The sequence below is a fragment of the Nipponia nippon genome, unplaced genomic scaffold (assembly GCF_047370975.1).
Source record: "Nipponia nippon isolate SJK-2023a ecotype South Korea unplaced genomic scaffold, ASM4737097v1 scaffold_86, whole genome shotgun sequence".
Taxonomy (NCBI): Eukaryota; Metazoa; Chordata; class Aves; order Pelecaniformes; family Threskiornithidae; genus Nipponia; species Nipponia nippon.
The window spans coordinates 1-15,645 of NW_028262409.1; the positions used below are offsets into that span (position 1 = coordinate 1).

The 15,645-nt window shown below is 52.8% G+C and overlaps 2 protein-coding genes across 2 annotated transcripts; both read right to left on the bottom strand.

Annotated features, from left to right (window-relative positions):
• Positions 1 to 3,826: 3,826 nt before the first annotated feature.
• LOC148050382 (olfactory receptor 14J1-like) lies at positions 3,827 to 4,762 on the bottom strand. Its single transcript, XM_087742859.1, has one exon. It carries the CDS (start codon positions 4,760 to 4,762, stop codon positions 3,827 to 3,829), a length of 936 nt encoding a protein of 311 aa, XP_087598985.1.
• A 9,745-nt stretch (positions 4,763 to 14,507) lies between these two features.
• Positions 14,508 to 15,437, bottom strand: LOC148050383 (olfactory receptor 14A16-like). Its single transcript, XM_087742853.1, has one exon. It carries the CDS (start codon positions 15,435 to 15,437, stop codon positions 14,508 to 14,510), a length of 930 nt encoding a protein of 309 aa, XP_087598979.1.
• Between the last annotated feature and the right edge of the window lie 208 nt (positions 15,438 to 15,645).

The following is a 15,645-nucleotide window of genomic DNA, read 5'->3' on the forward strand; positions in this document are numbered from 1 at the left end:
TTTTCCACGTGCCTCCCTCACCTGGCCGTGGTCTCCCTGTTTATCAGCACTGCCATGTTTGCCTACCTGAAGCCCCCCTCCATCTCCTCCCCATCCCTGGACCTGGTGGTGGCAGTGCTGTACTCGGTGGTGCCTCCAGCAGTGAACCCCCTCATCTACAGCATGAGGAACCAGGAGCTCAAAGACGCACTGAAGAAGCTCATTCAATCAGCAGTCTTTCAGCAGCAATAAGCTGCCCATGTCTCTTCACAAGTGATTTCCAATGTATCTGGGGAATCTCCTGTGCTTTGGGCATTTAATCTGTGATCACTGTGTTTCTCCAGGAATGTCTACATGCAGTTTGCTTCTCCAGAGGCATGAACCCAGTCTGTCTGACCCAAAGGTCTTTGCACATGTGCCTGGCCCAATGGTGCAGCTGGCCTCCCATGTCACGTCTCTGTAATAAAAGGGGATTTCCCCAGTGCCGGTGTCTGGAGGTCGGGCTCTTCTTCCAAAGCTGAGGTCAGGAACAGGCTGAAGATGTTGTCCCCCCACAAGGCCGTGCTGCTGTGCTGGTGTTCTCCATGGGCTGAGGGGAGGAGGGCATGGGGCAATGTGTTTGGGAATGGGACTGGTCTTGGTGGTCAGCGAGCTGGACAGGAGGCAGCCGTGTGTCCTGGCAGCAAGGCAGGCCACCAGCATCCTGGGCTGTACAACCAGGAGCATGGCCAGGAGACGGAGGGAAGGAATTCTCTGGAATATTCCATCCAGACTTCAGATACCTAATTCTGGGACGATATTGGCAAGCTGGATTGGGTTTAGCAAAGGCCCCTCAGGACAGCCAGGGACTGGAGCACTTTGCCAGTGAGGAGACGCTGAGGGAGCTGGGCTTGTCCAGCCTTGAGAAGGGAAGGCTGAGGGGGACGTCATCCCAGCCTGCCAGTCCCTACGAGGAGGTCATGGAGAATACAGAGCCAGGCTCTTAATGATTGTGTTCTTAGTGATGGCTGGGAGGAAAAAACAATGAGCATTCAGCCTGGAGATAAGGAAAATGTTTTTCACCATGAGGCTGAGCTCCTCACTCCTGGGCTCTTCTTCCCAAGCGAAACCCCTCCAAGATGAAGTCCCAAATGTGGATCTGAGGCTAATTTGGCCTGAGGTACTCTCCTGACAGTGAGGGACAGATAAATCCCAGCAAGATTCAATTACTTGGACTACCAGTGCGGTCCAAAAAGGCCTTGCACAGGCATGGAAGAGGCTGAGGATCTCATTGCCTCATTTCCCCACCCCTTGCCTGGTAAGGTCTGCCCCCAAGTCTCCCTGGTCCTTGAGTCCCCCAGCAGCCTCTGGGGTAGCAAAGCTTCAGCCATGTGAAAGCAAGCTGCAGCTGGGGAGCACTAGTGCCAGCTGGACACAGGCAAGTGCCTGGGAGCAGAGGGGATGCACCCAAGGGGGCTGAGGGAAATGGCTGCTGTCATTGCAAGGCTGCTGCCCTTTGGCTTTGAAATGTCATGGCAGCTGGGGGGAACATAAGGATCCTTGTTAGAAAGTCCAACCGATGGCCAGTTTCTAGAGGCGTCCCTCCTGGAGAAGTGCTGGGGCCAATGCTGTCTGACATCTTTAGTGGTGGCCTGGACAATGGGACAGAGTTCACCCACGACGTGTTTGTGGACGACACATAACTGGGAGGAGCCCTCCATTGAGTCGGGGGCAGGGAGGGGAACTGGATGGTGTCCAGAAATATCTCCCACATTGAATTACTCAATCAATCTTTACCTGGAGTTCTCTGTAAAGACAAACTAGGTAGAGGAAGGAGAAAGGGCAGAGATGCTGAAGAAGAGATGGGAAACAGGTCACTATAGATAGAGTAGTTTTTCAGAATAAATTTTCTCCACTGAGAGCACTGGTAGGAAATGTATTTCGATGAACAGCTGCATATAAATATGTTGGCAGAGGGGAAGTAATGTACTGTGCTCATGTGGTCCTCCCAAATACAAAAATAAAAAGAGGAAAACAGTATTAGCACTCAGCCAAAATACCTGACATTCTGCAAATGAAGAGTGTTTTGAGTTGTTGCCTAGAATAAGTTTTAAGTAGTTTTCAACTCAAGACTAAGACCTCCGTTCAGGTCTGGATTCATTTGCCCACATGCAGCGGCTGTTGCTGTCTGAGCTGCCCTGGGGTTACAGATGTACCCATGAGGTGCTTGGAAATGTGACCCTGGGCTCCCTTCTGGAGCATTAGTTGGTCACCAGGAAATCTCCAGGCATCTCGGTTGAGACATCTTCTGTCTCTCCATTTACTGCAAAGGGAAGCCTAGACAACTTGATTAGAGGTAGACATCTGCATTGAGGTGTTTGGTGCTGGGTCAGGACAATCTTGTCCCTTTCTGCACCTAAAATAGAATGACAACCCATGCACCGCTGAGGGAATGTGACGGGAGTGTGTCTTGCTGATTTAGGGACTCCTTCCAGAAGTGCTGGTAACACAAAGATGTTGGCCATGCAGAAACAGAGCGTTTCCCTGAAGGCGGTCACCCTTCTTCTCTGGAACGGTTGAGAGAGCTCAGCCCCTCAGAGTGTGACCGGCTGTGTGAAAGGGCAAGCAGTGGCAAGGACAGACCTGGGCAGGGAGTGTTTTAGGGCACTGAACTCCATGTGAGACACAACCATACTGTTTTTAATGTTATAGGCCTGATTACGACAGAACAATTCAGAAAATGTCAAAAAATAAAAAGAAGCAACGAAGAAATTAAGGAAACAATTTAAAGGGAAGGAAATGTTCTACTTCTGTGGTGGGGTGATGCTGGTTGGATGCCAGGTGCCCACCAAGCCACTCTATCACTCCCCCTCCTCAGCTGGACAGGGGGAGAAAAATATGACAAAAGCCTCGTGGGCCGAGATAAGGACAGGGAGATCAGCATCAATTCCTGTCATGGCCAAAACAGACTCAACTTGAGGAAATTAATTTCATTTATTGCCAATCAAAAGTCAGAGTAATGAGACATAAGAACAATCTTGAAACACCTTCCCCCCACCCCTTCCTTCTTCCTGGGCTCAGTTTCCCTCCCAATTTTCTCTACCTCCTCCCCTGCGAGCAGCACAGGGGGACAGGGAATGGGGGTTGTGGTCAGTTCATCACACGTTGTCTCTGCTGCTCCTTCGTCCTCAGGGGGAGGACTCCTCACACTCTTCCCCTGCTCCAGCGTGGGGTCCCTCCCATGGGAGACAGTTGTCCACGAACTGGTCACACAGCTCAGCTATTTCTCTTTCTGATGGATTCCTCCTTGCAGGCACAGAAATACTCCCTTGCTCTTTTACCTGGCCACTCCTTTCCCCTGGCCCACTTATCTTGGTTCCCACCCTGTGCTCTCCACAGGCCCCTGAGCTGGCAGTACTGCTCTGAAGAGACCAGGTCCTGCTGGTGTCCACAGCCATGGCTCCAGGGAAGCAGCAGCCCCAACATGAAGGTGGCAGAAAGGATCTGCCCACTGAGGCAGTGAGGGGCATCCCTGAGGTTCACGAGTGCCTGCTCCTCCATGTGGCAGCTGGGCTCGTGGCTCCTTGACCCCTCCTGTATGCTGGGGCTGCACTCCCAGCTTCAGTGGAGTTGTATGAGATGGGAGCAGAGTCAAAGAATTTTCTGCTGGATTCTTTATTGTGTTTCCCTAGACAGGGAGCCTGGCTCCGTATCTGTGTGAGATCTTTTGCGTCAGAAAACACTGGCAGGGGAATAATAACAATACTATTTAAGTGGAAGTAATATATGACGTAAAATAAACAAAGAGAAAACCAAGACACATATGATCAAAAGAGCATGCGAGCTTTTCCTGAGGATGATGGCCACCTTACTGATGCTGCAGTAGTCTGTGTTCAAACAGTTTCCTCAGTGCCTCTTTGATGTCTGTGTTCCTCATGCTGTAGATGAGGGGGTTCACTGCTGGAGGCACCACTGAGTACAGAACTGCTGCCACCAGTTCCAGGGGTGGGGAGGAGATGGAGGGGGGCTTCAGGTAGGCAAGCATGCCAGTGCTGACAAACAGGGAGACCACGGCCAGCTGAGGGAGGCACGTGGCAAAGGCTTTGTGGCGTCCCTGCTGTGAGGGGATCCTCAGCACGGCCCTGAAGATCTGCACATAGGACACCACAATGAAAACAAAACACCCAAAGCCCACAAAGACACTAACCACAAGAAGCCAAATTTCCCTGAGGTAGGATTGTGAGCAAGAGAGCTTAAGGATGTGGGGGATTTCACAGAAGAACTGGTCCACAGCATTGCCGTGGCAGAGGGGGAGTGAAAATGTATTCACAGTCTGCAAGAGACCATTGAGAAACCCAGTGCCCCAGGCAGCTGCTGCCATGTGGACACAAGCTCTGCTGCCCAGGAGGGTCCCGTAGTGCAGGGGTTTGCAGATGGCAGCAAAACGGTCATAGGCCATGATGGTGAGACGAGAATACTCTGCACCAAACAAGAAGAATACAAAGAAGACCTGGGCAGCACATCCTGCATAGGAGATGGCCCTGGTGTCCCAGAGGGAATTGGCCATGGCTTTGGGGACAGTGGTTGAGATGGAGCCCAGGTCAAGAACAGAGAGGATGAGGAGGAAGAAGTACATGGGGGTGTGGAGGCAGTGGTCGCAGGCTACGGCAGTGATGATGAGGCCGTTTCCCAAGAGGGCAGCCAGGTAGATGGCCAGGAAGAGCCAGAAGTGCAAGAGCTGCAGCTCCCGCCTGTCTGTGAATGCTAGGAGAAGGAACTCGTTCATGGAGCTGCCATTGGACATCTGCTGCTTCTGGGCATGGAAACAGCCAAAGGAGATAAACCAGAAAAATTCAGAGAAACTTCTTAGAGCAAGATTTGATTCCTTCATTGTGAAATACTTAAGGGAGCTTTTCTTTCCGGGGGTACCGTTATGCAGCTCCGAGGCTTCAGCTCTGGTTTGTGCTGGCTGAGTGTGCTGTGCTGAGCTGTGCCCTCTCCCCAGGGGCTCCTTGAGGGTCAGCCCTGCTTTACAGCAATGACCCATGAAGGCAGCAACAGCCCAGGGTGTTTGGAGGGAGGGTTCCTGGGGAGGAGTTCCCTGTGCTGCACTAGAGCGCAGGGTGCAAGCTCCGAAGGACGCTTTCTTCCACAGAGGAAGGTGGGAGATGAGGTGCAGCAAATGTGTCTCATTACACTCTGCTTTAGAAAACAGACACCCCCATCCCACTTGGGAAATACTGTGGAAAGGGTAAAATTCCCCCATGCCCCCTTGCTCTCAGTGTAAACCTGCGTCAGTGCTCCCATCCAGGAGGGCTGCTCTGTCCATCAGCCTGGTGCCCAGCTGCTCTGTGCTTGCACTGCTCCCAGCTGGAGGAGGGCTGCACACAGAAGTTGCTCTGAAAAAGCCACTGGACTGCCCTGGGAGCAGAGGGGTCCTGTTGAAGGTGCAGATTTCAAAACACCTCTCCTTTCCAGCACAGCTCTGCAGAGTATGATGGAGAGGACAGGACAAGGATGCTGAGTGGCGTGGGCAGATCAGGCACTCTCAGACATCACCAATGTCCTACAGGAGAGCTGTGCCCTTCTGGAGTGATGCTCACAGCCCCGCAGGACGCCCTGTCCAGCCTGATCAGGTGTCTGAAGGTGATGTCTGCTAAGGGAAGCAGTCTCTCATTGCCCAAGCACTCACTGCAGTATCTCAAGCCTGGAAAATGAAGAGAGGGCTTGGGCACCTTGGTCCCATGGAAACACCTCCAGGGCAGCGCCCTCCAGGTCAGGGCCAGAGCAGGCACTCAGCACCCCCACCCCTTGCCCCACACCACCACCGTTACTGCCAGGGAGCCCAAGAGCAGGAAGAAGAGCAGCACAAGCAGGTGGAGGAACAAAGGAGAACTCTGTGACTCTCCTCCTAAGGGAAGCAAGGAGAGGAGAGGCGGCCGGGCACTCAGGAAAGCCTTCTCCTCACCCAGCAGGGCACAGCACCTCCCGGTTAGCAAAAGCCCAGGGCAGTCGCTCTCAGCCCCTTTGCCCTGCAGAGGGAAGCGGCCCCATGTCAGGGGAGATGCCCCTCTGCTGTGCCAGAGCTCTGGCTGCAGAGGAGGCACCTCCTGCCCTGGACCACACAGCCTTGAGGGCAGAGGCTGTGCTGGGTGGGAGACGAGAGCAGGGGTCTTGCTCTGGAGGTAGAGGAGGGGATGGAAGCAGTTGACTTGCTTCCCACCAGACCTCCTGATCTCTCAGTGTAGCGGCTCAGGACTCTCAGTCTCCCTCTCCAAATGCAGCAGCGTCTTTCCCCTTTTTCCAGAAACAGCAGGAAACGGAAAGCACAGTCTCAGGAAAGGTCTTTACCTTCAGGGGATCCCCTGCCTTGCTCTTCCTCTGCAAAAGTCCCCTCTGAAATGCCCTGGGCAGCTCTGGCTGCACACCCGGCCTTCACCCCTTCATATCTGTCTAACATGAGCCCCTGGGCTGGGAGGCCTCCTGACAGAGCCCGTAGGCTGTAGGCTATGATAGCTTTAGGAGATCCTTCCAGGAACAGCAGCTGCATTGCCCTGCACCAAGAGACTTACCGTGACAAGGGCTGGAAAGGTTTCTTCCCTTGCAGCTCTCCTCTCTCCCCCCACTCCAGGCTGCCTTTAATCTCTCTCTGCCCTACTCCTTTTCCCAGAGCCCTGCTGCGCTTGGCAGAGGAGTTGCTCCCTGGCCGAGCTGTCTCTCTGCACTGCTGCCTGCTTCCCATGAGCTCCCTCCATCCCAGGAGCCTCTCTCAGCCCCGGAGGAGAGGACCTGCCCAAGACGTCACTTGCTCTGCCCCCCACCCCACTCTGTGCTCCCTCCAGGTGTCCCTGGGGCTCTCCAGGAACCTCCTTGGGAAGAGACTGAAGGAATCACCAATGTTGCCTGTCTCACCTCCGCAGAGACGTTTCTTTGCAGCAGTGCCCTTTCTCCTCTCCGAGACACAGTTAGGTCTGAGAATCCCCCTTCCTTGGCCCATCATCAGACAGGACACCTGGACACTGGTGGGAGGCATCTCCTTTACCCATGCTGAGAGAAGGCAATCAGCTGAGTCAGTGGAGGCATCTCCTCCTGGAGTTGTAGTCCTGCGGTGGAAGGGACCTCAGCTCCCTCCCATGCCTGCCACAAACCCACAGGACATGAGATTCCTCCTGCTTCAGTCATGGTGTCTGCTACAAATAGGGTCTGTAGTCCCATTGTCACTGATGGAGATGGAGACCAGGAGTTCACACAAAAACACCTGGTGATGTCTGAGGTGCCAGATGTTGTCCACGATAATGGAGCAGTACTGAGAGACTGGGAAACATCTGGGGGCACCATCCTGCAGCCTGGTGAGGATGCCAGCTGAAATGACGGCAGATGCCCACATTTAGGACATCACCCCCTGTCCCTACTCACGCTGTTCAGGGCCGCCTAGAGAGGTGTCCAGCTGACCAAATGGTGTTCTGTGCCAGAGGGAGAGGGAAGTCTTTCTCTTTCTCCCCTCCTTTAGCTGTATTGACTAGCTGTCCATTGCCTGTAACAAGAGTTGTCTCACACAGCCCCACGGAGCCTAACCTAATTCAGGGCAGCTGCTCATTGAATGGCCAAACACAGGCCTGTAGGGCTCTGTGAGACGCCAAGGCTCTCCACCAAAACTGCCTGTGGCTGGCAGGGACAGCACAGGACCTGCAGGAAAGCCGTGTCCCCTCCGAGCGGGTGCGTGACAGACACCCCAGGTGCCATCTCAGATTCCTTCGGTGCTTGTGTGCAAGTGACTGATTGCCACCCCTGCAGTGAGGCCAGCCCTGTCCCATCTCTGTCCAGCAGATGCAAGGCACCGCATGAATAAGCAGCACATTGCACTGCGCTCTCCACTTGTGGGCCTATGTTCTCAGTTTCTTCTACTTCTCCTTTGCCCCATCCTTTACTCACCCTCTTGACGATACAGTCTTCAAAGAGCCCAGTGAATTTCGAGTAGGCATAGACCACAGGATGTCCACACCCAAGGATGCTTTCAGCAGCACCTTGTCCTTCCAGGAGATCAGTGCCTCTCTCCACCAAAGGCCCTGCAGGGCTGCAGAGACACCGCAGACAGCAATGCCCTCTCCTGCCAGGGCTGCCCAGCCCAGCCCTGTTTCTCTCGGACCTTGGGGACAGCAGGCATTGCTCTCTTTTAGGGCACCTCAAGTCTTTCTTACAATGCTGTCTGCCATCCGCTCCAGCATGTCTCTGCCATACAGCAAAGCTTTTGTGTACATGGGCTCTTGGGTGCTTGGTGTCCCTGTTCACCATGACAAGGCTGAGGTTGGCCTGGAGCCACAACTCCGCGGCTGCAGCCCAGATGTGCAACACTCTCCTCTGACTGGGAACAGGCAGGAGGAGCTGGAGCCCCGAGGTCTGTCACAAGCTGTGACTTCTGAGGCACAGTGGGACACCTCCCACAGCTGGCGTGCTGCAATGGATGGATAAAGGTTCTTCATGAGGCACAGGCTGGGAGCATCAGAAGAGGAATATTTTCTGTGTGAAGGAGTTGCTTGGATGTATGGAGCTCCTTGCTGGGAAAGTCAACAGGCTGGGTGAGCCCTTGTGGGTGAGGATCGGAGGAGAGGTCAGTTAGGGCAACATCGTGATGGGAGATAAAGAACTGGTGATCAAGGGGAGGAGGTGGACAGGCACTTACTTAAGCAACTCCAGGAGGTCTCCAGGTCAGTGACATGGGGCTCTTTCTGGGGACCTTAATGACCCTGACATTCATTGGAGGAGAACACAGCACTGTGAAAACAGACCAATAGGTTTCTGGAGGGTGTTGGAGCAATTTCTTTGCAAAGCCACCAGCTGGACCAACAGAGATGATGCTCACCTGGATCAGGTCCTTGCAAACCATGAAGAGTTGTCAGGGACCTGAAAACCAGGGTCATCCTTGACTGTAGTGACCATGAAAAAGGGGGTGCAGCTCTTGAGCAGCCTGAGGAGGGAGAGGAGCAGAGGGCAGGAGTCAGACCTCAGAGGGGAAGACTTTGGCCTGTTCAGGGGGCTTTTAGTGGGGATCCCGTGGGCAGCAGTGAGGGGCAGCACAACTCAGTACAGCTTGTCTTTAACGAGAGAATCACCCACAAAGAGCAGCAGTGAGTACATAGCTGATAAGACCAGCTTGGGTGAAGAGGGAACTCATGAGGAAGCTCCACAGGTAATGGAAGCAGAGAGGAGGAGGGTGCAGAGACTCACTTCAGAAGGAGGAATTTAGAAGCAGGAGTGGCTTTTTTATTTTTTTTTTTTTTAAGAACAATTTTGGAAACCAGGGTGGGTTGAGTTACAGGAGCACAGATGCCTTGTGTCACCCTTCATCTGCAGTTTCCATTGGAGGGTCCAGGTTTCCCATGGCCCCTTGTGATCACTCCCAGTCCCAGGTGAGTGTATCAGGCACAGCAGGACCTCCTGAAGTGGCACTGGAGGCTTCTGGTCAGGAACTGAGTTTGGCCTGCAAAGATGAGGCAACTTTCTCAACATGTATGTAGTACGGGAACATTTTCATCAGCTGAAATGTTTGAATACTTTTCATAGAGAGAGAATGTTTTCCTGTGCTGCCATCATGAAACTCTCCAGGATGTGTACTGCTCTCGGGACAAGAAACCTTGATCTCCCTGGCACTTGCTTGACCACTGCTCTGTCCAGTATGGAGTGTACTGAATCTCACTAATCTTCTAGCTATTCCCACATGTCCTGATTCAACTGACCCTTTCTCAAGTCATCTTCTCCAGTAGACTGTCTGCACAGATGCCTTTTTGAGTGTCCATCTGGTTTTCCTCCTCCCATTACTCTCCATTCCCTCAGACCCCTCCCAAGTACCCAGGTGCTGCTTGGAGCTTCAGGCAGTTGAAAGCTTGCTGCTCCTGTCTCCTGACTGTCTCTGTAGCCAACTCCTTCATTGCCTTTCTCTCTGTCCTTTCCTACTAATCTCACTGCACATTTTCCCCTCCAAAGAACAAATGGGATTTAGTGGAGGCAACTTGGACTTCATGGACACCTGATGAATGTTTTTTATTCTTCACTGAACCACTCTTCCTTTTTTTGTTTTTGTTCTTGTTAACTAAGAGAAATGCTGTGTCTCTGTGCAGCCACTTCTCCAAGGAAAGCAGAGGAAAACTGATGCTGAGACATTCAGCTCCAGCCTGAGTGGGAAAAGCTTTGATTTTAACATGAATGATATAAGTTTCAGATGACCGGTGAGAGAAATGGCAGGTTGGGGTGGGGTGGGTGGGATGAAGAGTGTCTCTAGAGTGTCTGACAGAAAGGGTCTGGCTTTTCCCACATGTTCATACTTCATCATGAGACCTTCTGGATCTATATGACTTGGAGATTGTCTATATTGTTTATTCTGTAAGCAGAAAAATAATGAAAATGCACAAATCTTTTTAAAATGTTATTTCTTTTTGACATCTTCTCATTTAGACTCTACTCCTGAACTCTCCCTAATGAACCACACAAGAAGGGAGGCATTAAAGAAAGCTGCAGAGCGCCATGGCATGTTAGGGTATCTGCATTTCCATGAGCCCTCTGCTGCTAAGTTCCTGAACTGCAGCTACCGAAAGGAGATTGAACAAGCCGCTGAAGAAGCCTTCAAAATCTGATTAAAATCTCCAGGACTCTGAGGGTGTCAGTGGGCCCCCTGAGGGCCATCACAGCTGAAGCCATGAAGGGAAGCAGGGGTGGAGGTACCCCTCCCTGGGGGCTGCCTTAAACTGGCAAGAGGTCACCACTGGTTCCAGGTGACAAAGGCAATGGGCAGGTGGCTCTGCTGCCACGTCAGCCCTTGATGGGTTTCATCCAGAAGGATGGGCAAGCTCTGATCCCTGGCACCGGGGAAGGGAGATCCTTTTCCTCATGCGTTGCTCAGGGCTCTTGATGGAGCAGTGTGATGTGGGGGTGTGCGATGACGAGTGCAGGACAACCCTAGGAACGCCTGGACTCTGTGGGGGGATGAGGACGGAAGAAGGCCATGGGGCTGTAAGGAAATGGTGTCCCCTCATGGCTCTTGGTGGCAGTGACAATATTGATAGCTGAGAGGAGAGAGATCTTGGTTGTGTTGGGGAAGTCCCAGCCCCACCAAGGCCCTCAGTCATCTCCACCACGGGCTCTCCCATGCTGTCCCATGCCTGCAGCAGTTCTCCTGCAGACTTTGGCCACCCCCCAGATTCCCCACCTCACTGTGTACCTAGGCTTTACAAATGTCTTTTTGTCCTCCCTGCCTTTTGCTTCTAGCACAAAGCTGTGGTTTTGCAGGGATTTGCCAAAGCTGTGAATCCCCAAGCAACTCATCCAGCTGCTTTCAAAGCTAATGCTCCTCAGTCACCTAAGATATCCCAGCACCGTACTTAGTTATCATAGAATCATAGAAAGAATCATAGAAAGATTTGAGTTGGACGGGACTGTTAAAGGTTATCTAGTCCAAGCCTCCTGCAGTGAGCAGGGCCATCTTCAATTAGATCAGGTTGCTCAGAGCCCTGTCCAACCTGACCTTGAATGGTTCCAGGGATGGGGCATCTACCACCTTTCTGGGCAACCTATGCCAGTGTTTCACTGCCCTCATCGTAAAAAAGTTCTTCCTTATATCTAGTCTCAATCTCCCCTCCTTTAGTTTGAAACCATTACCTTGTCCTATCACTACAGGCCCTGCTAAAAAGTTTGTCCCCATCTTGCTTCTAAGGCCCCTTTAATTACTGAAAGGCACCAAGAAGGCCTTCCCAGAGCCTCTCTTGCCCAGGCTGAGCAACCCCAACTCTCTCAGCCTTTACTCACAGCAGAGGGGTTCCACCCCTCTGATCACTTTTGTGGCCTTCCCTAGACCAGCTCCAACAGGTCCATGTCTTTCCTGTATGGAGTACTCCAGAGAAAAATTAGGAAAAGTATACTTTTTTCACTAATTTCCCAGGAGAAAACATTGCTTGGGGGATATTATGAATGTGCATAAATACCTGATGGGAAGGAATGAAGACAAGGGAGCCAAAGTCTTCTCAGTAGTTCCCACTGACAAGACAAAGGGTGATGGACACAGATAAAAACACATGACATTCCCTCTGAACCCAAGAAAACACTTTTTCACTGTCAGGGTGGTCAAACACTGGAACAGCTTGCCCAGAGAGGCTGAGGAGCCTCCATCCATGGAGGTATTCCAGACCCACCTAAACAAGGTCCTGAGCAACCTGCTCTAGCTGACCGTGTCGCAGCTGGGGAGTTGCACTTGATGAACTCCAGAGGTCCCTTCCAATCTCAACATCTCTGTCATTCTGTGAGTGTGAAGGAGAAAAGTAAGACAGAAAGAAATGAACAACACACAGCCTTGATGGCAAACACAGTGGGATCCTGTGGGGAGGGCCCACGCTGGAGCAGGGGAGCAGTGTGAGGAGGAAGGAGTGGCAGAGATGTTCTGTGCTGACCGTAAGCCCCATTCACCATCCCCGCAGCTCCTCTTGGGGTTGGGGTGGGTAGAAGAATTGGGAGCAATGGAGTAATTTGAACCTGGGAAGAAGGAGTGGGGTGGGGAAATGGTCCTGAATATTTTTGCTATGATTTCTCTCTATCCGAATCTTTTCTAATTGGCAATAAATTCACTTGATCTTCCCCAAGTCAACTCTTCTTTGCCCATAACAGTAATGAGTAGGTGATCTCCCTGTCTTTATCTTGACGCATGAGCTAGTCCACCTTATTTTCTTCCTTTGTCCTTTTGAGCTGACGGTGCGAGTGAGCAGCTGGGTGGGTGTCTGGCTGCTGGCCAAGGCGAACCCACTACAGGACCACCACAGCAGGACTGCTGTGTGCAGCCTGGGGCTCAGCAGCACAAGGAAGATCCTGACAGACTGAAGCAAGTCCTGCAGAGGTCAGAAGGATGGTTGGGGCCTGGAGCAGATAATGGACAAGGAGAGGCTGAGAGAGCTGGGTTTATAAGAAGTCCCTCAGAGCCAAACACCAGAGCAAGGACCCAGGCCAGCAGGGGAGATCTCAGTCAATGGAGATTTTCAGAATTTGTCGAGACAAGCACCTGACTGAGCTGGAGATGTCTGAGAAGAGGCTTGGCTGAGAGTCCAGCTGTGGCAAGAGCTGTGGGATTTGGTGTGTAATGGCTGCCAGTAGGAAACTGGTTCCCTTTTGATTACTAATGGCAGTGGAGTTGGGTGTCACTGAGCCCCAGAGGAGGATGGGGGTGACCATGCAGCAAAGTATCCTCCTCAGGCCTGGGGTGTATGGCCAGTGGGTGGGACTGGTCTGGGACATATTTCCTGGGGCAGTTTTCCCAGGGTGTCCTGGAAACATGGCACAGACCATGACCCTCTCTTCTGCACCTTGGATGCCTTGCTTCCTTCACCACGACACCTGGCTCTGCACTGGGAGTGCTGGCTGCCCCTACCCTGCACACTCACACACCTTAGCTCTGCACTGGTGGTTTTCTCTCCCGGGCTCTTTCCAGCCCAGCCCAGACCCTCCCCACCTCTCCCCACCTCCCCTGCCCTCTCCCCAGCCCAGCAGAGCAGCCCAGCCTGGGCTGGCTCCATGGCACTGCCCAGCGCAGGCTGCTGCAGAGCTCTGGGCACTCACCCCACAGCCCCAGCCCCTCTGAAGGCCACAGCAGCTGCTGGGGGGCAGACAGCGGGGTTCAGGCTCCCCATCAGCCCCACGGCTGGTGCTGGACACAAGGCCATGAGGAAACAGAGGCTAGGCACTCTCTGCCTCTCCTGAATCCATAATGTAGGTGAGCCCCAACCCTGACTGAATTTTCCCCATCCTCTGCTGCCACCAGCCCCACTCCCCAGGACAGCACCAGAGTCCTGGCCCTGGGGGTCCTCAGGCAGCTCCTGCAGCTCTCCACTCTCCCTTCCCTGTGCCTGCTGGGTTTCCACTGACTCCCATTGCATTGCAGAGGCCTTTTTCACAGATATCACAATTTAGCCTTTACTTCTGGGGGACTTCACCTTTGAGGGTGTTTCACCTTCTGAGTCTCCATTCATTCCAACCCCAGGGCATGTGGGGAGTCCCCATCCTCTGCTCTCCTGACTTTTCCAAAGTATTTTCTAGAGAGTCTGGTACATGCCATGCATCCTATCATACAAGAAGCAACCTGGAGAAAGAATGGGGAGCTGATAGACCATCTCCACGGCCATTAGACACCAAGAAGAGAGCCTTTAAAACCAGAACACTTGGTCCAGTGGAACCCAAGGTTACCATGCGCTTAACCCCAAAACCACTCAGAACACAAGGAGACGGGAAACTTCAGAAGACCAATTCCTTGGACGTTTTCCTGGAAGCAACTTTGGAAGAAGAGCCTTGCCTTCAGGCACTGAAGCCAGGAGCCCCCCTTTTATTGAAGAGCTAAAATGTGATGGGACACATGTAACACAGTGTTGTGCAAGGGTCAGACACAACAGGATCAAACCCCCACAGCAGGAATATAAACCCAGCAAATTATCTCTAAGTAGAATTATCACGAGAGAAAAAAGCAGAATTGTGGCATAAGATAAACTCTGGGAAACATGCAGAGGAGGGGAGGAGGGTTATTCTCAGTGAAACAGCACCCATTGGATCACTTTCCACAAGGCATCCTTGATTTCCTGGTTCCTCATGCTGTAGATGAGGGGGTTCACTGCTGGAGGCACCACCGAGTACAGCACTGCCACCACCAGGTCCAGGGATGGGGAGGAGATGGAGGGGGGCTTCAGGTAGGCAAACATGGCAGTGCTGAGAAAAAGGGAAACCACGGCCAGGTGAGGGAGGCACGTGGAAAAGGCTTTGTGGCGTCCCTGCTCAGAGGGGATCCTCAGCACAGCCCTGAAGATCTGCACATAGGACAGCACAATGAAAACAAAACACCCGAAGTCCGCAAAGACACCAACCACAATAAGCCCAACCTCCCAGAGGTAGTATTGTGAACAGGAGAGCTTGAGGATCTGGGGGATTTCACAGAAGAACTGGCCCACAGCATTGCCTTGGCAGAGGGGCAGTGAAAATGTATTGGCAGTGTGCAGGAGAGCATAGAGGAACCCAGTGCCCCAGGCAGCTGCTGCCATGTGGACACAAGCTCTGCTGTCCAGGAGGGTCCCGTACTGCAGGGGTTTGCAGATGGCAACGTAGCTGTCATAGGCCATGATGGTGAGAAGCCAATACTCTGCTGAAATTAAAAAGACAACCAGAAAGATCTGGACAGCACATCCCATGTAGGAGATGTCCCTGGTGTCCCGGAGGGAATTGTCCATGGATTTGGGGAGAGTGGTGGAGACGGATCCCAGGTCGAGGAGGGAGAGGTTGAGGAGGAAGAAGTACATGGGAGTGTGGAGGCGGTAGTCGCAGGCTACGGCGGTAATGATGAGGCCGTTGCCCAGGAGGGCAGCCAGGTAGATGGCCAGGAAGAGCCAGAAGCGCAAGAGCTGCAGCTCCCGTGTGCCTGCGAATGCCAGGAGGAGGAAGTGGGTGATGGAGCTGCTGTTGGACATTGTGTCCCTCTGAGAATAGGGATCTGTTCAAGGAGGTAAAGGAAGGGAGAAGTTAGGGCTGACTGCTTTGAGAAAAATCTATTCACATTCTTATATGAAGCCCCCAAAGAGCCTTTCACTTTTCGGGAAGAGCTTTGGTGAGCTCTGCTTGGTGCTGGCTGAGGGTGCCCCAGGGAGCAGCAGGCTCTGCTGGGGGCTCTGCAGGACT